The sequence below is a fragment of the Hyperolius riggenbachi genome, chromosome 6 (genome assembly GCF_040937935.1).
Source record: "Hyperolius riggenbachi isolate aHypRig1 chromosome 6, aHypRig1.pri, whole genome shotgun sequence".
Lineage (NCBI taxonomy): Eukaryota > Metazoa > Chordata > Amphibia > Anura > Hyperoliidae > Hyperolius > Hyperolius riggenbachi.
In genome coordinates this window covers 130216520-130240372 of record NC_090651.1, presented here as the reverse complement: position 1 = coordinate 130240372, position 23853 = coordinate 130216520, and the positions used below count along the sequence as shown (strand labels likewise).

Below are 23853 nucleotides of genomic sequence, written 5' to 3'. Positions count from 1 at the left end.
TGAGTATGTTCCATTTACCACCAATCCTTGCCTTCTATCCCATAACCAGTTATCTATATACATACACACATTTTCTCATAGTCCCTGTATCCTCGGCTTCTGCACTAGGCTATTTTGGGGAACAGTGTCAAAAGCCTTTGCAAGTCCTAGTACACTACATTTATAGCTTTCCTAAGATCTACATTTTTATTCACTTCATAAAAGCTGAGCATGTTAGTGAGACCGGACCAGTCTTTAGGAAAACCATGTCGAACTGAAATAAGATTATTCTGAGCTGCATAATTTTGAATAGCATCCCTTAGGATACCTTCAAACACTTTACACACACCTGATGTTCAGCTTACAGATCTATAGTTTCCTGTTTGTTTTTTTTTGTTTTTTTTCCACCTTCTTGAATAAGGAGAAAACATTAGCTGTACACCAGTCATCAGGAACTGACCCACTTGAAAGAGAATCACTGAAAATAAGATAAAGTGGCTTATTGATACCTGAACTCAACTCCTTTAATACCCATGAGTGGATAAGATCAGTGAATAATGGCGCACAGCGCCCATGCATAAAAATGGCGCCGCATTAAAAAGATATGCTTATCGCTATTTGTCGTTAGTACTGCATAATAATGGCGCACAGGGAAAAAAGAAGAAAAATGGCACACAGTAACGTTATTTATCAATAGCGCCGTTCATATGCCAAACAGCAGATGTTATTGTGCACAATAACGTTATTTATCAATAGCGTCCTACATAAGCAAAACTGCAAATGGCAAAATGGTGAATGGATTTAATGAAACACTGTCAAGGTTAGGGTTAGGCACCACCAGGGGAGATTTAGGGTTAGGCACCACCAGGGAGGTGCTTAGGGTTCGGCACCTCCAGGGGGGTGGTTAGGGTTAGGCACCACCAGGGGGGGGGCTTAGGGTTAGGCACCTCCAGGGGGTGCTTAGGGTTAGACACCTCCAGGGGGTGCTTAGGGTTAGGCACCACCAGGGGGGTGGTTAGGGTTAGGCACCACCAGGGGGGTCTAGGGGTCAGGGATAGGTACAGAGAGGGTTCTGCGTTAACGCTAATTTTCAATAAAATAAACAGAGCTAAACAACGATAAGGCTTTAAAGAGACACTGAAGCGAGACTAAATCTCGCTTCAGCTCTCATATATAGCAGGGGCACGTGTGCCCCTGCTAAAACGCTGCTATCCCGCGGCTAAACGGGGGTCCCTTCACCCCCAACCCACCCCCCGCAAAAGTTGGTCGCTAGGTTGGTCGTAGAATTTCCCTTCCTGGAGGCAGGGCTAACGGCTGCAGCCCTGCCTCCAGTCGCGTCTATCAGACGTGCATCGCCGCCTCTCCCCCGCCCCTCTCAGTGAAGGAAGACTGAGAGGGGCGGGGGTGAGGCGGAGATAAGCGTCTGACAGACGCGCGTGGGGCAGGGCTGAGGCGGCTAGCCCTGCCCCAATGCGGAAGCGCTCCCCCGCATTACGGAGGGGATTTGGGGGGACAGGGACCCCCGTTAAGCCGTGGGATAGCGGCGGTTTAGCAGGGGCACAAGTGCCCCTGCTATATATAAGGTCTGAAGCGAGATCTATTCTCGCTTCAGACTCTCTTTAACGTTAAATAGCGATAAGTGACAAACGGATTAGCGGCAACACCGTGCGCTATTATTCGCAGGCGCCATTTTCAGATGGATCCGAGTGGATACCTTCTGGGCCAGGTGCCTATCATAATCATAACGAAGACTTGTGTGCTTTTGCGCTGTCAGTCAGAGTTCCAGGGCACAGACTCCTTTATGATGCAAGTGGTAGATACACGGCTCAGCTCCTTAGATTTGGGTGATGCAGAATACTAATGGAAAGAGGAGCGCTCCATAGTGTATTACCATAAAAAATGCTTTAATACGCAAGGAATAAAATTGTACTTACAAGATGTACAAAAGATATACGCATGTAAGCGGGCAGGTCATCCGCTAACTCCCCTCCTGCGGACAGATCGTACGCTTCTGTGGCCAGCAGTGCGCGCTCCGATGTGACCGTTGCTCGTCTCGCTGGGGGGTGGGCGGAGCCTAGACTTGGCGTGCCTGTAGCGTCATTACGCGTTTCGGCGCTCTGCGCCTTCCTCAGATGACGTCACAGGCTCTGGCACGCCCCATTTATACACAGCCGTGGCTGGGAGAAGCCACGGGTGCTGTATAGGGTCTTTTTAAGTATATAACAGCGGATTTATATCAATACGAAGTTGGGGGAGTGTGGGCGGAAGTTACAGCAAATTATAAGTTAGCCCTTTGCGCACAATCTCTCCGCAGAAGTTTACACTTGACCATTGATACATCCATTGACAGATAGTTAAATAAATACAAGATTAATGACTGTTGGAAATTCATAAAAAATCCCTAAAAAATATATATATAAAAATATAAGAAGCATCAATACAAATATAGATAAAAAATACCCATTCAAATGAGATTTAAACAAATAAAACTACCAAAAATCATTCTTTGAAAGAACACTGGCTGCAAAGGTGAATTCTCCGCAGCCTGTGAAGTTCAAATTGGATTAACCACAGCAACTGAACTATGACCTTAACAACATGACATCTTTTTTATATATATGTACGCACACTTTCAAAGCTTCTAGCACACAATTATAAAAACAGTCTTGAAACTATGGACTGATCTATTCAGAATTTTGGCTGCATGCTTATTAGAAAGGTTGTACACTATTTACAGAAGAATTGACATTCGTTCTGCACGTATATACCATGTTTTGGTGTTAGTCTCAAAACCAAATGTCTGATGGACACCCCCTCCTTATAGCGGTTTCAAGGTAAATGTGGACAGTCATTGAAGATGGGTTAGTATAGGACTATAGTGTGTTTCGGATATGAACCAAAACATAGCATTATGGTTAGTATTATAATTCTAACGCATGCTCCTATTCTAAATAGATAAGTACTCACCGCCCCTTACTATACGGATGGTATAGACGACTATGGCAAACTAGGGTGTCACTGAAATGAAAAGGTGGAAGAAAATTAATAAGACATAGAGTTGACAAAACAATACTACATCATAAGAAGGTAGAAACTTCCAAACCCTCATTAAGACCATTTGGAAACAATGCATTCATCCTAAAAATCCAAAATGTTTCTCTTTCACATAGTTTTTTATACCTTTCACCAGCTTGTAAGCTTTTTGGAATACATTCCAGAATAGGAGCGATAAACATACTGTCCCCCGTCATTTTAATAATAATCATGATGGCAGTGTAGACTCCTTGAAGATTCTAGGTTTGGAATGTATTCCAAAAAGCTTACAAGCTGGTGAAAGGTATAAAAAACTATGTGAAAGAGAAACATTTTGGATTTTTAGGATGAATGCATTGTTTCCAAATGGTCTTAATGAGGGTTTGGAAGTTTCTACCTTCTTATGATGTAGTATTGTTTTGTCAACTCTATGTCTTATTAATTTTCTTCCACCTTTTCATTTCAGTGACACCCTAGTTTGCCATAGTCGTCTATACCATCCGTATAGTAAGGGGCGGTGAGTACTTATCTATTTAGAATAGGAGCATGCGTTAGAATTATAATACTAACCATAATGCTATGTTTTGGTTCATATCCGAAACACACTATAGTCCTATACTAACCCATCTTCAATGACTGTCCACATTTACCTTGAAACCGCTATAAGGAGGGGGTGTCCATCAGACATTTGGTTTTGAGACTAACACCAAAACATGGTATATACGTGCAGAACGAATGTCAATTCTTCTGTAAATAGTGTACAACCTTTCTAATAAGCATGCAGCCAAAATTCTAAATAGATCAGTCCATAGTTTCAAGACTGTTTTTATAATTGTGTGCTAGAAGCTTTGAAAGTGTGCGTACATATATATAAAAAAGATGTCATGTTGTTAAGGTCATAGTTCAGTTGCTGTGGTTAATCCAATTTGAACTTCACAGGCTGCGGAGAATTCACCTTTGCAGCCAGTGTTCTTTCAAAGAATGATTTTTGGTAGTTTTATTTGTTTAAATCTCATTTGAATGGGTATTTTTTATCTATATTTGTATTGATGCTTCTTATATTTTTATATATATATTTTTTAGGGATTTTTTATGAATTTCCAACAGTCATTAATCTTGTATTTATTTAACTATCTGTCAATGGATGTATCAATGGTCAAGTGTAAACTTCTGCGGAGAGATTGTGCGCAAAGGGCTAACTTATAATTTGCTGTAACTTCCGCCCACACCCCCCCAACTTCGTATTGATATAAATCCGCTGTTATATACTTAAAAAGACCCTATACAGCACCCGTGGCTTCTCCCAGCCACGGCTGTGTATAAATGGGGCGTGCCAGAGCCTGTGACGTCATCTGAGGAAGGCGCAGAGCGCCGAAACGCGTAATGACGCTACAGGCACGCCAAGTCTAGGCTCCGCCCACCCCCCAGCGAGACGAGCAACGGTCACATCGGAGCGCGCACTGCTGGCCACAGAAGCGTACGATCTGTCCGCAGGAGGGGAGTTAGCGGATGACCTGCCCGCTTACATGCGTATATCTTTTGTACATCTTGTAAGTACAATTTTATTCCTTGCGTATTAAAGCATTTTTTATGGTAATACACTATGGAGCGCTCCTCTTTCCATTAGCCTATCATAATCATGCTTGCACAACTTCCTGTGTTAGGCAATTCATTCTGAATGAGGTAGAGTGGGAACAACCCAAGGCCTTACTATGAGCTAAAGGCATCACCTTGGTAAAGACAGAAGCAGAGCAAGCATTTAAAATTTCCGCTTTAAAGAGTAACTGTCAGGCTGCAGAAGCTAATTTAAACCTCTATTCTCCTGTGTTAAACAGTTTAGAAGGAAGCCCAAAAGACATTAGTGAAGATAAAAATCTCAGTTACCTTTGATGTGTGCTTATCAGCAAACTGTTAGACCTAAGCAGGACGCAAGCCGCATACTATACTGCAAAGTATTCTGGGGCCCTCCCCTCGGCTGCTAATGAGACGTTACAGCAGCTTGTAATCAGTCCAGCGCGTAGCACTGATAAATCTCCGGGCAGAGTACACTGCAGGAGCCAGCTATTGTTCCTAGCCACATGGCTCATTAATATTCACTGCACACTGTGTTATTTAGTACCAGCTTTTCTGTGATCAGGAAGCAGGCAGGACATGACGACACATTTGACAGAAAAACATGGAGCCTGCCATGAGCTGTCAGGAGCATCTATCTCTGCATATACTATATACAAATTCTGTGAAATCCAAACGTGGACAGTGAAATGCATATGTAATGTAAGTACAGCCAATCTTTAGCTACTGATATATGTGTTTATTTTCTCTGAGACCTTATACCTAACAGCTCCTCTTTAACTCGGTCCTCCACAATCAAGTTTCCCATCTGATCTTGTAAAAGTCCTATATTCTCTTCCTTCGTTCTTTTAGAGTTTATATATTTGTAAAACTTTTTGGGATTTGACTTTATATCACTAGTCACTTTTTTGCTTCCAGTCTCACAAGTCTGATTACATCTTTGCAGTGTTTATTACATTCCCTACAAGTGGAGGGCAAGAGTGCTGAACTTCTTAAAGGGGTTCTTTCACGAAAAAAGTAGGCAGTTAAAAAATGTGACAGATGACAGGTTTTGGACCAGTCCATCTTTTTAAAGGATACCCCAACTGAAATGTGACATAATGAGATAGACATGTGTATGTACAGTGCCTAGCACACAGATACCTATGCTGTGTTCCTTTTTTTTATTTTTCTGCCTGAAAGAGTTAAATATAAGGTATGCAAGTGGCTGACTCAGTCCTGACTCAGACAGGAAGTGACTACAGTGTGACCCTCACTGATAAGAAATTCCAACTATAAAACACTTTCCTAGCAGAAAATGGCTTCTGAGAGCAAGAAAGAGGTAAAAAAGGGGAATTTCTTATCAGTGAGGGTCACATTGTAGTCACTTCCTGTTTGAGTCAGGACTGAGTCAGCCACTTACATACCTGATATTTAACTCTTTCAGGCAGAGAAAGAAAAAAAGGAACACCGCACAGTTATCTGTGTGCTAGGCATTGTACATACACATGTCTATCTCATTATGTCACATTTCAGTTGGGGTATCCTTTAAGGGGGATTCTCAGGGCTTTCTTTGTTTTCAACAGCATTTCTTGAACAGCAGTTTAACTGCCAAAATAGCAAGATACCAGCCGGCCTCCCTAATCACTTGCACACTATTATGTCAGTTAGATTTTGCAACTGTTGTTCAGGAAATGCTGTTGAAAACAAAGAAAGCCCTGAGAATCCCCCTTAAAAAGATGGACTGGTCCAAAACCTGTCATCTGTCACATTTTTTAACTGCCTACTTTTTTCGCGAAAGAACCCCTTTAAGCTTCTTGAACTTCAGAGTGCATGGTTTGTATTTCATTGCCCTCAGGAGTCTGTCAAGGAGAGTTTGCCCATCACGTGCACAGAAGTCTTTGTAGCATTTACATCCAAACGAAAAGGTATTTACAATACAAAAAAATACAAATGTTATACTGAGAAGGCGAGCCATCAAGTTGATTATTTTTTGCCTCCAAACAGAGTCAAAGTACAGTATAGTAAGAAGGAAAATTATGATGGTCATAAACACTTAACGGCAATTCATAAACGGCTGTTTGATGAAAAAAAAAATCAGGTTGGTAAAATACCGCATTCTGTATTTTAGACTTTTTTTTTTCCAATTCACGAAGATTTTCACAGGTGCAGTAGAAGTCCGGTAATTTACTGAAAACCTGCGGTGAAGGTCTTTGTTCTGTTACTGTGATGTTCTTCTGTGCAGTGATAGCATTACAATAGTAAGAGGCATCACCGGCGTCCCCTCTGAATCTATTAGCCTTTCTTAACATTTTTTTAAAAGCCTGTGTTTAGGTGAACTTCGAAGTAACAAAGGCCGTGCTAAGATGAATTCAGCACTTGTTGCTCAGCATCTTCAAACAAGAACCTAAAGGGTTATTTGTCTAAAGTGCTTCCGGGACAATCTATTTTGTGCTGGCTCTCTCCTACGCTGCCTGGAAGGTACAGAAACTCGTCCCTCCTGAGAACATGTCAGAGCCAATAGAGGGACTAGCAGGTGGGGGAGGCTCTTCCTTTTGTGGTGGAGGCTCTCTGCTTCAGTCAGTCATATATTTTTGTATGCTGAAGCTGGTTTCTGACACATCAGAGCTGGAGGTAAATACCGAACATGCTACTGGGATTTACCCCATGCTGTAATCTTTATGAATTTACATTTACTGACATGTGTTGACGTATTTAACGCACAAGACAGTAATTTCCCTTACTGCTTGGTAATACCAGCTTGCCATGCGGTAACAGCCTTTATGAATTGACGTTTCACGAAAGGTTCAGTAAAAGCAGCTGTTTCCTGCGGTAATGCTTTGTGAATTTTAGCCAATATGTACAAAAGGAAGAGATACCGAGAGCCCAATATAGGCCTCGATTCATAAAGCATTACCTTATGCGGTAATGCTGAAAACAGCAGACTTTACCGACCACTTAGCAAAATGTCAATTCATAAAGGCTGTTACCGCATGAAAAGCTGACATTACCGACCAGGGAGATAAATTACCCACTTGGCTGTAGTTACCGACAACACATGGCAGTAAATTGTCAGCAAATGTCAATTCATAAAGCCTTCAACAAGCGGTAAGCCTGGCGGTAGTTACCGACACCTCTGGTGAGGTCTTAACACGTTACCGACAGCTCTGACAGCTCTGATGAATGCAAAAGTGCAGAGAGACGAAGTCTGTTTGAGTCATCAGTGGAGAGAGCCAGAGAGCCCTCTGTGTGAATCATTTGAGCAGGCAGGGAAAGACTGTGTGACTCATCTGTCTGAGTCATCAGTGGAAAGAGCCATCTGTGTGAGTCATTTCTGCAGGCAGGGAAAGACTGTGACTCATCTGTCTGAGTCATCAGTGGAGAGAGCCAGAGAGACCGTCTGTGTGATTCATTTCTGTAGGGCAAAGAGAGAATCGAGACACTGCTCTACTCTACCACTCATTGGGCTGCGGTAATTTACCGACCTCCAACGGCAGCTGGGGAAATCTTTATGAATTAGCACACAGACCGGGAAAATACCGAGTGCGGTATTTTCCCGACAAGATTTTTTTATCGCACTGCTGTTTATGAATTGAGGCCATAGTGTAGTAAGTACTGGATAAGGGTGGACGATGGCTATAATTCATAAAGCATTTCCGCATTCGGAAATGCTTAAAACAGCTGACTTTTCCGACCTCGAAGCTAAATCTGCATTCATAAAGGCTCTTTCCGCATGAAAAGCTGACATTACCGAGCAGAGTGAAAAATCACAGCCTTGTGCGGTGATTATCATAAAAAAATGTAACAAAATGTTAATTCATAAAGATTAGAGCAAGCGGTGTGAGGTCGGGAAGTACCGCTCCCTCTGATGTGGCGATAACAATGTTAAGTGAATGGAGACACAGACCTCCCAGGCAGCTGCAGTAGAGTGGAACACGGAGATATGTATTAACTCGGCAGCTTACTGTGCTTCCGCAAGCCTACCGCCTGCCTACAGCCAGCCTAGTTCGGGGAATCTCCGCACTGCTACCGCAACTGGATACATTTTTATGAATGAGCAGCCAGAAGTCTAAAACACAGACAGCTGTGTTTTCCCGCACAGATTCTCTTTACCGACAACAGGTTTATGAATGATAGCCAATGAAAGTAAGTAAAATAATACTCACAAACCAACCCTACCCTTTAGGCAACCACGGTAAATGAAGGTGGGGAGATTTAAGACCTGTCCCCACTCAGGATTAAGATGTCGCTCTCTGTAGATTGGAAAGATAGGGGTATATCACTCGTCCACCAGGGGTGGACACAGGTATCCAAGAAGATTAACAGAGGCGCCAACGGGATAAAATATGCTAAAAACTCTAAAATTGATGTGGAGGTAGTGGTGGACTTACCTCCCCAAAGCAGACATGAAACTGTCAGTTTTCAAAAAAACATATTTATTGACATACTTCAAAAAAGGTGTTGCAACGCGTTTCACAGGTTTATTCCTGCTTCAACAGGCAGTAAACAATTGAGTATTTAACTGAAAACCAGAGACAACATGGATGTATCAGAACAATGACCGTATCAACAATAAAATAATGATGAGCACAGTTAATTCAACAAAATATTAATAAGGAGAGTGGTAAGTGATTGGTTTCTCTGAACCAATGTGTGGGCAGGGGTCCTATGTAGTAAGAATGCTGTGTGTGTGGGGAAGGGGGAATCGGGGGGAGGAGAAAGTGGGGGTTTATGGAGTGTGGGGTTTGTGTGTTTGGGATAAGGAGAGTAGCTGGATCTACTGCATGGCAGATAGTGAACTATAGTGGGAAAAAGTATTTGCAGGGGGTTGAATAGGTACACACATGTATTAAGCGTTTTATAACACTTATTTTCCATTGTAGTTTATATTAGCCTAATGCATAGTCAGATAAAAGGTTCAGACCAAAGTGAAAGAAACAGATTAAATAGACTTACAAAAGAGCAAACATTAAATGTCCTCAAGCTCCGTTTCATCTTGGTTCAAACAATGATAACTTTATTACACGTACAGAGGTCAAGAGGAACCAATGCACAAATAATAATTAAAAAACTTTTTTCTGCGCAGAAAGTTATTATATTAAAACCACCGGAGCCTGCCCACATTATCCCTCGATGATAGCTAGGTTTGCGTGCATGGAGTCTGTCCTTGCAGACAGAAGATGAAACGGAGCTTGAGGCCATTTAATGTTTGCTCTTTTGTATGTATTTCACACTGGCCGCACCAAATCACTGGTTCATGAAGCTAAGACAGGGTAATTGCACGACAGGGCCATAACCCCTTGGCAAACCTCAAATTCTTTGTGTAGATTAAATTGACTTACCAGTCAGCTGTCATAATTACACCTAGCGCCTGTGTGCTAGGCTGTGATAAACTAGCACTTTATATATGTAATTGTGCGTCTCATTAACCAATCTGTGTGCGGAGGGCGGGGGGGGGGGGGAGGCTGTCACATGTGTAGGTGGGTGGTGCAGCCCTATCGTCGCACCACATTCAATTACTGCTCCTGCGTGAGCGGGTCTTGCAATGTATGGTGCTATGCGGAGGAGAAGGAGAGGGGTCGTGACGCGTTGTAAATGGGCGGTGCAACCTTATCGTCGCACCCCCTGATCAAAGCACGCTTGCGTGAGGCGGCCGATTAGATGCGTATAGTCCGCACATGCGCAGACAAGTGTAATAGTCCGCTGTGGACATGTTTGTGTGGGTAGGAATTGCCCAGGATAAGGGCACCTGCACAGTGGTGTTAGTGGATGCGAGGTTGGGCGGTTGTGCAGCAGGGAGTGTCTTTGCTGTATAAAAATACTTCCAATTCATGTTTTATAACCATTAACCTTTTAATACAAGGAATATATTTATTCAATAAATACTGTATATAAATGAAAACAACACAGTTTCTAGACAATGTTAGGATTGTAAATCTAAGGGCCCGTTTCTACTTGCGTGATTTCCGCACCAAATCCGCAGAGTTTGCCCACAGGAAAATCACGCGGGGAAACTCTGCCATAGGAAGTAATAGCGCCGACGGCCAAATCGCTTGCGCTAGCGATTCGGCCAGCTTTTCAATCTGAGGTTGTACGGGAGGCTGTGAATCCCATAGCTGTGCATGGCACGGCTGATGGGATTCGTCTGCGTACCCGCTGTCCCAGAAGTGGCGCCGCGCATCTCGGAGACGCGTGCGACACAAGTGGAAACGGGCCCTAACTGATAGGATTTATTGTTGCCATCTAGTGATCAAAGATTATATTGCATACTTTGGTTTGCACACATTTTGCATAAAATATGGATACTCACTGTATACATACAATAATATAGGGTAAAAGCCTAGGATGTATAAATTATGGATTGTTGCAAATAAATAAGAAATAAGAAATAAATAGTAAAAATGAGGGATACAACATAATACATAAATGTTAAATAATAGTAAAAATTCAAAATTAAGAAACATATCCCATCATAAGAAAAATGTAAGAAGCAAAGGTGTGTGGTACTGTACTATGGATTTGTGTATACTATAGTACTCAGGGGCATAACAATAGGCCCTGCAAGGGATGCATCTGCAGGGGGCCCAGAAGCAGCAGGGGGCCCCATGAGGTGAGAACTTCTCCCTTTTCTGAGAGACCGACAACTAAACATATGGACAAAAAAAACTTTCTGCTCTCTGCACAGTTGTTCTAATGACTGCATCTGCTCAGCCACTGATAAGGATTCATTCAGAGTTTTGTAAACAAAGATTTGTAGACAGTCCCTATTCAGTGTGCAGCAGGCTTTTGTTTACATCACCCAGCCCCCAACATCTCTTTTCCTCCCCAAGTGCTGTGTACTGTAGTGATTCTAGAGAAGTCTGCAGAGCCAGTTCTGCCACCATCAGAGGTGGACAGAGTGAATGTAATAAGCTGAGACTGGGAGCACACTCGTCATTTTTCTGTATACGTTTTCTGAACACCATGTGTGTCTGTAAGTATGAACACATGCATGTTTTATCACAGAAGTTATTGTAACTGATAGAGAGAATGCATGTAGTGCTTTACTACTGTCTGTTCTTAACTGCATGGGGAAAACACATTCAAGTGTGCACTAGTCAATTGAATAACATTGGTTCTCAGTTTACCTGTGCACGGGGGAGGGGGGAAGGCCCCCTCCAAAGTTTCGCAGGGGGGCCCAGTGATTTCTAGTTACGCCCCTGATAGTACTATCAGTAAAGTAGTTCCAGTTATTTGTTATCTGATTCTGAACACAGTACAGGAAAATTGCGTGACTTTAAAACAATACACATATTTAAATATTTATAATATAGTGTACAGATATAAAAAAAAAACATAGATAATTATAAAATGATTAGGAAACATGAGATAATCATAATATGTGATTGTGAATGAATGAAATGATTTCCAGAACAACTAAATTGTCATAATTCTTTGTAATCCAACAAAATGCGATCAATTTTCCAAATGGGAGTGTTAAGAAAAAATAAGTTAGAGCCTTGGAGGATGTAGTCTCTATATTTCAAAGGTGTTCTGATAACTCGAGTTCAATTGCAACGAGGTGCATAATCACCATCTCTAATTCATTCAGTAACGTATTGTCTAGTATGTTCACAGCTGGACTGTCTCTGTCCGTAGGAGAGAGTTCCTCATTGTTTGCATCACTTCTCTCCTCTGTTGCTCTAAGAAATCTCCTGTTTCTTCAGTACAAATGTCTGTCTGCTTTCCAGGGCCGGATTTGTACTTTTTACCGCCCTAGGCCCACTATCACCAGCTGCCCCATGACATCGGCAGGATTAGGATAGTGTTACAGGATGGAGGGGGGTGGGGGGTATGGATACTGATAGATCAGGATATCAGGTCAGGGTTAGGAATTTACAACAAAAAAAAAAGAGGGTGGTTAGGTCATTTGTCAATTTAGGGTGAGGCTAGGCATATAGTGCTGCAGCAGATGTCAGTGCTGTACGCATAGATAATAATAATAGTATGGTAGGACATTAGACTATCACTATGGTAGGATTAGAGTGTGAGCTCCTATGAGGACAGTCAGTGACATGACTATGTACTCTGTACAGTGCTGCAGGAGATGTCACTGCTATATAAATACATAATAATAATATGGTAGGACATTAGACTATGACTATGGTAGGATTAGAGTGTGAGCTCCTCTGAGGTCAGTCAGTGACATGACTATGTACTCTGTAATGTGCTGCAGAAGATGTCAGTGCTATATAAATACATAATAATAATATGGTAGGACATTACACTATGACTATGGTAGGATTAGAGTGTGATCTCCTCTGAGGACAGTCAGTGACATGACTATGTACTCTGTAATGTGCTGCAGGAGATGTCACTGCTATATAAATACATAATAATAATATGGTAGGACAGTAGACTATGACTATGGTAGGATTAGAGTGTGAGCTCCTCTGAGGACAGTCAGTGACATGACTATGTACTCTGTAATGTGCTGCAGAAGATGTCAGTGCTCTATAAATACATAATAATAATATGATAGGACATTAGACTATGACTATGGTAGGGATTAGATTGTGAGCTCCTCTGAGGACAGTCAGTGACATGACTATGTACTCTGTAATGTGCTGCAGGAGATGTAAGTGCTATATAAATACATAATAATAATAATATGGTAGGACATTATGAGCTCCCCTGAGGACAGGCAGTGACATGACTATGTATTCTGTAATGTGCTGCAGAAGATGTCAGTGCTATATAAATACATAATAATAATATGGTAGGACATTAGACTGACTGTGATAGGGATTAGATTGTGAGCTCCTCTGAGGACAGTCAGTGACATGACTATGTACTCTGTAATGTGCTGCAGAAGATGTCACTACTATATAAATACATAATAATAATAATATAGCAGGACATACTATGACTATGGTAAGATTGGATTGTGATCTCCTCTGAGTACAGTCAGTGACATGACTAAGTGCTGCAGAAGATGCCAATGCTATATAAATACACAATAATTTTGTAGGTAAATAAATACGTAGGTCATTATACTGTGACTATGGTGGGATTGTGAGCTCCTCTGAGGTTAATCATTGACATGACCATTTACTCTGCAATGTGGTATGGAGGACATGAGCACTATATTATACTTAGAGCTGGTTCACATGGGCAGCGGCGGTGCCATTGTTTATACAAACCCCACGTTTGGAACCAGATTTTTTCCATCATCTGCCCGGCACTTCTGTGGTACCATAGCAGGGGTTAAAGCATTACATGACACAGTGGTGGGATGCTTTTGGAGATGTAAAGGGAGAAGGACGGATAGGATGAGAGTATGAAGTTTAAGGACTGGAAGGGGGGGGGGTAAAGGGGGGAAGCAGTGAGAGTGACAGGAGATGGGAGAGGGCATCAGGATGAGTGTTGAGGTGGCATGAAATACAGCATTCTGGGAGTAAAGGAAGGAAGCACTGCAGATTATGACCAGGCTAGCAGAATTGTGTCTACAATGAGCAGAAAGATGTAAGATAATTTCTGCTGTCAGAGTCACACAGGCTTCAGTACTTGAATGATCATCACAGCACAGCCTGACTTTGCTCTCATTACTTCCTGTGTGCTCTTCGCACACAAAGCCAGGCAACTCTGACTGTTCCCTTATCTTATTGACAGATAAGGCTGCAGTGATTGCTGGGCTCCCCCACACAATCACACAGCAGCCTCACTTACTACAAGTCACGGGCTTGTAAGGAGGGGGAGAGAGACAGAGAGCTCCCAGCTAGGCACTCGCTCTGTAGTCCGTAGGGGCTGAGTGACTGTGTGCAGTACAGAAAGTTAGCAAGCAGCAATATATTTGCTGAGACACTTGATATGCACTTTGTTTCCCTCCCCGCAGCCCTCTCCATGCTTACAGTGCCAGTTGTCTTCCTCCTCTCTTCTTGAATCTCCCGGCTTGGCTATGTGTGGCTAGCAGCAGAGAGCTCAGCCCCTCCTCCCTTCAGCGTCATCAGAGTGGAGAGGAAGGGAGGGGCGCTCTCATGCTGCGTGTATGCAGAGAGACTAGAGAACAGCGCGGCTGGAGCAGACAGCTGATTGCCGAACAACGGCTGATCTGCTGCCGGTATGTGACAGCCGCCCCAGCTCGCTTACTACTTTTCTTCCGCCCTAGGCACGGGCCTATTTGGACTGTGCGGAAATCCAGCCATGCTGCTTTCACTACATATGAGCATGGAGCAACTTGCTGTAAACATGTACATTTCCGCCACAGTCCATCAACTGAGGAAGGTGGTGCTGCTTGCCCTATAGTCAACTCAGGGAGTTCCTTGGCTCCTTTATCATAATGTAATTTTGCTTTTTTGCGTTTAAGTTCAAGTTGTTTAACTACTCTGTCAATCAATTTGGGAACCAGAAGCTTTTGAGCTGTGGGAAGAAGAGTTTGTGTTCTTCTGGACATAAATCTTTGGACTGGACTACTTCTATTACCTTCTGTTGGTGTGTTTCTCCAATCTAAGATAGCTTTCCAAAGATCTTTGCCATCTCTATTGGCTTTCTTTATAAGTGTCTTTGCTTTCCCTGAATTACAGTGGGTTGCAAAAGTATTCGGCCCCCTTGAAGTTTTCCACATTTTGTCACATTACTGCCACAAACATGAATCAATGTTATTGGAATGCCATGTGAAAGACCAATACAAAGTGGTGTACACGTGAGAAGTGGATCTAAAATCATACATGATTCCAAACATTTTTTACAAATAAATAACTGCAAAGTGGGGTGTGCGTAATTATTCGGCCCTGAGTCAATACTTTGTAGAACCACCTTTTGCTGCAAGTACAGCTGCCAGTCTTTTAGGGTATGTCTCTACCAGCTTTGCACATCTAGAGACTGAAATCCTTGCCCATTCTTCTTTGCAAAACAGCTCCACCTCAGTCAGATTAGATGGACAGCGTTTGGGAACAGCAGTTTTCAGATCTTGCCACAGATTCTCGATTAGATTTAGATATAGACTTTGACTGGGCCATTCTAACACATAGATATGTTTTGTTTTAAACCATTCCATTGTTGCTCTGGCTTTATGTTTAGGGTTATTGTCCTGCTGGAAGGTGAACCTCCGCCCCAGTCACAAGTCTTTTGCAGTCTTCAAGAGGTTTTCTTCCAAGTTTGCCCTGTATTTGGCTCCATCCATCTTCCCATCAACTCTGACTAGCTTCCCTGTCCCTGCTGAAGAGATGCACCTCCAAGCATGATGCTGCCACCACCATATTTGACAGTGGTGATGGTGTGTTCAGAGTGATGTACAGTGTTAGTTTTCCGCCACACATAGCGTCTTGCATTTTGGCCAAAAAGTTCCATTTTGGTCTCATCTGACCAGAGCACCTTCTTCCACATGGTTGCTGTGTCCCCCACATGGCTTGTGGCAAACTGCAAACGGGACTTCTTATGCTTTCTGTTAACAATGCCTTTCTTCTTGCCACTCTTCAATAAAGGCCAACTTTGTACAGTGCATGACTAATAGTTGTCCTATGGACAGAGTCTCCCACCTGAGCTGTAGATCTCTGCAGCTCGTCCAGAGTCACCATGGGCCTCTTGACTGCATTTCTGATCAGCGCTCTCCTTGTTCGGCCTGTGAGTTTAGGTGGATGGCCTTGTCTTGGTAGGTTTACAGTTGTGCCATACTCTTTCCATTTCGGAATGATCGCTTGAACAGTGCTCCTTGGGATGTTCAAGGCTTTGGAAATCTTTTTGTAGCCTAAGCCTGCTTTAAATTTCGGAATAACTTTATCCCTGACCTGTCTGGTGTGTTCTTTGGACTTCACGGTGTTGTTGCTCCCAATATTCTCTTAGACAACCTCTGAGACCCTCACAGAGCAGCTGTATTTGTACTGACATTAGATTACACACAGGTGCACTCTATTTAGTCATTAGCACTCATCAGGCAATGTCTATGGGCAACTGACTGCACTTAGATCAAAGGGGGCTAAATAATTATGCACACACCACTTTGCAGTTATTGATTTGTAAAAAATGTTTGGAATGATGTATGATTTTCGTTCCACTTCTCCCGTGTACACCACTTTGTATTGGTCTTTCATGTGGAATTCCAATAAAATTGATTCATGTTTGTGGCAGTAATATGACAAAATGTGGAAAACTTCAAGGGGGCCGAATACTTTTGCAACCCACTGTATCTTTCCTCTGCTTTGGATGGTAGGCTCAGAGAGTACTAAGTAAACCTTTTGCGTTGGAAACGGAATATCAATTCGAATGAGGTTTCTAGTCGAAATTCCACATTGAGTCCGGAATCACGAGCCGAAATTTGTGATTTCCTGCCGACTTTAGCGGTTAATAGCAAAGCCCCCTTACATGCATATCATGCCATCAAACTTGTATGATATGTTAAGACCTCATGGTTTTTGAGAATATCGATGTTAAAGTTAGAGGAAAAATGGCACTATTTAAATGCGGTAAAATGACAGGTACATGTATTAACATGTATATAAATGTAATTTTTTATCTGTTTATTTTTTGAAATTTAAAAAAAAATGACGTGGGTTCCCCCTCCCAAACCTCATCTGGTCTGATAACAGACCAATACGGAGCCTTGGAGCCAAAATTCAAAGATGCTTTTAGCTCTCATATACACTTATAGCTGAGAGCTGCGCGGCTAGTGGCTAGTGAGAAGGTGTGTCCAAACTTTTGGTCTGTACTGTACATGTTAATACTGTAACTGTCAATTTACCGTATTTAAATCGCGCCTTTTTTCCTCTAAATTTAACATCAATTTTCTGAAAGACTGTAAGGTCTTTTTGAAAAAATGTTTCACTTGTTCCCACCATTCTTCTCAACATACCCTGCAAATTTGCTGTTTTAAGCATGCAAGCAAGGGGGCTTTGCTATTAACCGCGAGTCGGCTTTGCTATTAGTCGGCGAGTTTTTAATGGGTTACTGACTTGTGATTACGGCTGGAATCCAGAATCACGAGTCGAATTTAGATGCAATCATGAGTGCATTCGAAACCAGCATTCGTGATCGTGAATGATCATGAATGCCGATTTTGACCTCGTGATCGCAAAAATAGGCTCGAGATCACAAGTTAAATGTGATCATGAGCTCATGATGAGCACTTCTGGTGATTGGCTCATAGAACAGGAAGTAAACATTTTGAGTTCTATTACTTTTCTTCTGCTCTGGGTGATAGGCTCAACTTTGTCTTTTCTCTGCTTTGGCTGATAGCCTGTACCTGGCTAACCTATACTGGGCATTTAGGGAATGTAACATAAATAAAAACAAAAAACAGATACTTACCTAAGGATTGGGAAGGCCCTGGGTCCTATAGAGCCTTCCCGTTCCCCTCACAGTGTCCTCGATCCCCGCAGGCTCCTTCGTTTGAATCTCCCTCCAGGGGAGACTTTGAAAGTCTTTGGAAGCACTCAGGCTCCTGAACATGGGCATCTCTGTTACTGTACCGCTTTCACTTTAATGCTCGAGAGAGGGTGCTTGCACATGCTCGGTACGGAGTGGCCCGTCTTCGGAAGCCTCAGTGCTTCCGAAGACTCCCGAAGCCAGACCAACCCAGAAGAAGGCAATCTACAACCCATGGTTCATAAACTGCTAACGAGAGAGCCTGCGAGGAAATGCGGGGACCATGAGGAGACCGGGGAGGCTCTATAAGACCCAGAGCCTTCCCTCTCCTTACGTGAGTATGTTTTTTCCCCATTCAGAGTCCCTCTAAGCATTGTTTGAGAACAAGTAGGAGGCACCCGAGAAAGGATGTACAAGTGTGAATTTAATACTCTATATGGCAGTATCCAACTATATTTATAAAAATAGGTTGTCCTACCTTATAGGTGTCCCCTTAGGGATAGAGACAAATGGAAGTTCAAGTAACAATGGTTTATTTAAATGGTGCACTAGACAACGTGTTTCAGGGTCACAGCCGCTTTCTCAGGTCAATAACAGTGCCTGTTATACAGAAGGTCCGAGTATCCGGGCACCACACCTATAAGGTAGGACAACCCATTTCTATAAATATGGTTGGATACTGTCATATAGAGCAGTGGTTCCCACTCTTTTCCGGGCCGGGGAACACTTTCTGACCATATTTTTCTCCGGGGAACGGCGGCGGGGGGGGGGGGGGGGGGGGCGGTGGCGCGGGTGTTTGCGCGACCTAGTGGACAGTGCCGTGCTATGGGGGGGGGGCGGCTACATAGCTAGCATAGTTGCCCCAGTATAGGGAGTTTAGTTGCCCCAGTATGGTTAGTATAGTCACCCCAGTATAGTGCCCCAGTATAGCTAGTATAGTGCCCCAGTATAGCTAGTATAGTCCCAGTATGGATAGGTAGTGCCCCAGTATAGCCAGTAAAGTGCCCAGTATAGCTAGTATAGTACCCAGATAGCTAGTATAGTGCCCAGTATAGCTAGCATAGTGCCCAGTATAGGTAGGTAGTGCCCCAGTATAGTGCCCAGTATAGCTAGTATAGTTGCCCCCAGTATAGCTAGTTTAGTTGCCCCCAGTGTAGGTAGTTTCGTTGCCCCCAGTATAGCTAGTTTAGTTGCCCCCAGTATAGCTAGTACAGTTCCCCCCAGTATAGATGCCCAGGATGGGGGAAGCAGCGCTAGAAGGAGGGGCAGTGGAGGCAGCGGTGGGGAGGGGGGAAATATCCCCCCCTCCCTCACCTGGGACCCCTCCTTCTGCCTCTCTCCCCCTCCGTTTAGCGGTGGCAAGTGCGGCTCGGCGGCGGGGAGGCATACGGAGAATTACTCACCACTTCTGCGTTCCAAGCGCCGGCAACGTCATGCCGTCACACATCTCCGCCTTCAATACCGCCCACTGTGCTTCCGCTAATCAGGAAGAACAGTGGGCGGCATTGAAGGCGGAGATGTGTGACGACTTGACGTTGCCGGTGCTTGGAACGCGGAAGTGGTGAGTAATTCTCCGTATGCCTCCCCGCCGCCGAGCTGCACTTGCCACCGCTAAACGGAGGGGGAGAGAGGCAGAAGGAGGGGTCCCAGGTGAGGGAGGGGGGGGATATTTCCCCCCTCCCCACCGCTGCCTCCACTGCCCCTCCTTCTAGCACTACTTCCCCCCTCCTGCACCCTAAAGTAGGTACAGGTCTGGCGAGAGGCCAGACCTGTACGGCACACCGGGCAACATGCCGCGGCACACTAGTGTGCCGCGGCACACTGGTTGGGAAACACTGATATAGAGTATTAAATTCACACTTGTACATCCTTTCCCGGGCGCCTCCTACTTGTTCTCAAATAGTTAACACCCCTCTTGATAGAAGGGGAGATCAGGCCAATATCTCTCGACCTACAAATCACTTTTTTGGAGCAACGACCTTCTAAGGACCCAAAGGCCGAGTGGGGATGGTATTTCCCCACCTGCGGACATAAGTGGTTGCCTTTATTGCAACCCAATTTTGTGAGTATAATTTATACTGTTTATTGCTACACCCCGATCCACTAACCATATTGCACCAGATTGGGCTCCCGGATCTCTCTGTGTTTTTTCTTCTGCTACCTTTAAGCATTGTGTACACACAGAAGATGAAACTCAGCCAAGGCAGGCCATAACAGCTGCCTCCACAGAGAATCTACTATGTGTACAGTGGCCCCAGATGCCCCTTTACACCTTGGCCAGTGGTCAGCCCAGCAGATCAACTAGGCCATGTGCTGGCCCAAAAAAGTGTTCTGCCTGCTCACTCTGCCCACTGTAAGACACTCCTGAACCACTCCATCAGCCCTCATTTTTCCTTCATAGCAACAGAACGCTTGCTAGCCTACAGTCTAGCAGTACAGCTGTGCAGCCTCGGCCAGGCAACATGCCTTTGGTGTATAAGGATTTCATAATTTCAACAGACTTGAGTGTGCTTTAAGGTGTATGTTTTCATTACGATATGCTAGAACAATTGCTTACTGTATATCTCCAGATTCCTCCAATGTCATCACTTCTTTCAAAGCATGTGGGATCCATCCCATCTTCCACACAAATTTTGATAGCAGCAAGTCCACTGCACCCAGCTCCAATTATAGCTACCTTCATAGCCATTGTTCCTACAGTACCAAAAGTGACAGTTTATGTAGATGTCTAGTGATAATAATTCTTAAATGGTTAGTATTAGTAGCAGTAAGTATGATTAGTAACAGTAGTATAGTATAAGGCTTCATATATGTAATGGCAGTATACAATTTTACAAAAAGACACTAGTAGAGATGGCCCGAACCTCCAATTTTTCGGTTCGCAAACCGGGTTCGCAAACCTCCGCAAACGTTCGCGAACCGCAATAGACTTCAATTAGGGAGGCGAACTCTGAAAACTAGAAACATTTATGCTGGCCACAAAAGTGATAGAAAAGATGTTTCAAGGGGTCTAACATCTGAGTTTTTGCATGGATGAGTAAGATAGATGCCAAAAGTCTGGATTTGGCGCAAAGCAGCGTTTTAAGGGCAGAAATCACATTGCATCCTAACAGAGCCGGGCCGACACATAGGCTGGCGAGGCTTTGGCCTCTGGGCGCATGTCAGTTAATAAAATCATGAGCGCAGTCTCAGAAAGGGTCTGCCGGCTGGCGCCCGCCCTGCAATTTAACGCCCGCTAGGCTACTAATTCAGCGGCAGCGGCGCGGGCGAGAATTTGTCCCTGTACACTCTCTCTCTCTCTCAGAGTGTACAGTTGCCATGGCTACATAACGCGGCATTGCCCCCCGCTCTCTCAAGCCGCCGCCGCTCATGTTGTTACTTTTTATTAAGCGTGCAGCTCACTCACGTAAGCTGACGCTTGGTGGCTCTCGTGTGAGTCCCGCCCACGGCCTACCCCTTTTCTTGATGTGGTCTGCTTGCTGAGCCCGGCCCACCCACCCTCTTCATCAATTAGCACGTCAGTAACGTCCCTCGCAGAAGTCTACCCTGGCTTGGCTGGCAGTGGCTGCATAGTGGGGAATGGTCTGACTAGCTCCCGCAGCCATATTCAAGCAATCAAGTAAGTTGCAGAGGCAGAGTGCAATGCAGACAGTCAGCTTCAGTGTCAGGTTTAGTAAGTAATAACTTGTATCTTGATTCCTAACTGACTGCCTGGTTGGTTGTTTGCCAAGATCTGCCTGCAAGCAGCATAGTGTCTGTCACCTGTATATAAGTGCAGAATGAGTGTGGATAATATAGTATATAATTCACGCTAACCCTATAAACACGTGGCCAGAATTATGCTGCTTGCCTTAAAGGAAATTTGAGTTGACCTTACCTGGGGCTACTTGCAGCCCCCTGGAGTCCTCCTGTGCTGTGCCCATGGCGCCGGTCCAAGTCCCTCTGGCCAGCAGCGGGGGCCTCCTCAATGCACTCCCGTGGGCCGCGGGGCATTTGCTGCATCTGCCATACATGAAAATTGCTCATGCGCAGTGTATGCATGGCTTAGGGCCGCACATGTGCAGGAGCCGCTAACTGGCGGCAACCAGCCAGCTTTGTGGTGGTCGCCACTGCTTGCCATAGGGACTTGGCCCTAGGGACATAAGGACCCATGTGTCGTGGGCACAAAAGGACTCCAGGGGGCTGCTAGAAGCCACAGCTAAGTTCAATTCATTCTTTAGAGACTTACAGTACCCCTGGCCTCATTTTAAAATAAAATGCTTTTTCATTTTTTTTTCTTTTTAATTTGCAGTGACATATGAGTCATGATGATGGGCGGGCAAGAAGTGTCAGTACTTCCTCCTCTCTACCTGTCCTCAGGAACCCTCACCCCACTTGCCTTATCAGTTCCTATCTTTACAGTGCGATGGGGAGCTGCGCCATCTGCGGTCTTGAGGTAATTCAGCTCAGAACGATAGTGTACTTATAGCTGTATTAGTACACTATCGTTAGCGGCGAGTGGGGTGGGCGTTCCTAAAACAGCCAGAGAGGAGGAAGTACTGACACTCCCTCCCCACCCGTCATCGACATCCTGCTCAAGTCGAATATTTCGGCTGAGCAGAATGGGGGGCGCTAAAGGGAGAGGAAGTTGCTGTGATTTCTGTCACAGCACAGCAAATGAAGTAACATTAAAAGTACGTTATTTTAAAGCGAGGTCAGGGTTACTTTAAAAAAGAATTGTAACCAAGGATTGAACTTCATCCCAATCAGCAGCCAATACCCCCTTTCCCATGAGAAATCTTTTCCTTGTGATCAATAGATCATCAGATGGCTTATATTGTAGTGACCCCCCCCCCCCCCCCATACCAAGGTCCTGACAGTTTGTTGTCTGTAAACGTTGTTGCATTATGGAAAATTTCCAACTGCCAAGTAAGCATAGAACTCTCAGTAGTGAGCATTCCGTACAGATCACCTGGCAGTATATGTTTACAATGGGCAAACACTGATTAAATAATCTATACATGAATATTGTAAACATTAAGCAATTTTATTCAGTATGTTATTTTCACTGCAGTTCCTCTTTAAGTCTCCCTAAGTCTCCCTAAGGATGTATGACTAAATGAGGATCATATACATTCACCAATCTGGCCCTTATAGGCTGCAATCTTATATGTGTACTGTAAACGTCTCAGCAGTATCAGTCTCATGCATAGCCCCCTAAAACGCTCATGAAAAGATGTGTGATCATATCAAGCAAAATCTATTGCCAGTACATCTTTTCCCTGAATCCCCGGTGTTTAATGACTAAAGGTGGCCATACATTTAGCAACTCGGTGGCTGATTGACCATCCGATTCAATAATTATTATCGAATTGGATTAAAATCAGTGCCCACCAAGCGGATACCTGATCAAGGATGCAACCGATTTGGGCTGAGCATGTTGATCAGACATACTGCAAGACGTCGGGCCATCGTGGTCGATCGGGTGCGAGGCGGAACAGCGAGTGACAAAACCTATGGTGCTATCCCCCTAATGTAAGATGTGCCCGGTGCATGATACTTTACCTGTCTGTGTCCGCCGCTGGCTACGGGCTCCGCCGCAATCCACATACACGCGTGCCACCTTTACATCAACAAGCACGTGGGGTGCATGTATCTATGCGGATTGCGGCGGAGTTTGGAGCCAGCGGTGGAAGCGGACAGGTGAAGTATACTGTATCGTGGAGGCACATTTGACATTAGGAGGGACAACGTCAGGCCAGCAGTGCATCACAAGGCCAATTCCTAATCAATTTCAGCATGAACTAAATCAGGAATCAGTGTATGGGCAGCCGACATCTCTCTCTATTCAGATTCAGTTAGAGAGAGATTTGTCTCATGGTCGAATCTGCCCATCATCGCTAGATGTATGGCTGCCTTAAAGAGGGCTCATATGCTCATCTCAGGTTGCATAGTGGTCTTGTGTAGAGAAAC

The 23853-nt window shown here is 44.2% G+C and overlaps 1 protein-coding gene across 4 annotated transcripts in view; it reads right to left on the bottom strand.

The window, feature by feature from the left end:
- The window catches only part of LOC137521107 (dimethylaniline monooxygenase [N-oxide-forming] 2-like), a 128104-nt gene that overhangs the window by 51635 nt on the left and 52616 nt on the right, over nt 1–23853 (bottom strand). For 3 of the 4 annotated variants that reach the window (XM_068239907.1, XM_068239909.1, XM_068239908.1), the window contains one exon: nt 20459–20595. In XM_068239907.1, coding sequence (XP_068096008.1) covers nt 20459–20595 — 137 coding nt within the window. Of the gene's footprint in view, nt 1–14453; nt 14495–20458; nt 20596–23853 lie in introns of those variants that run through there. The other variant, XM_068239910.1, reaches the window with a different exon arrangement.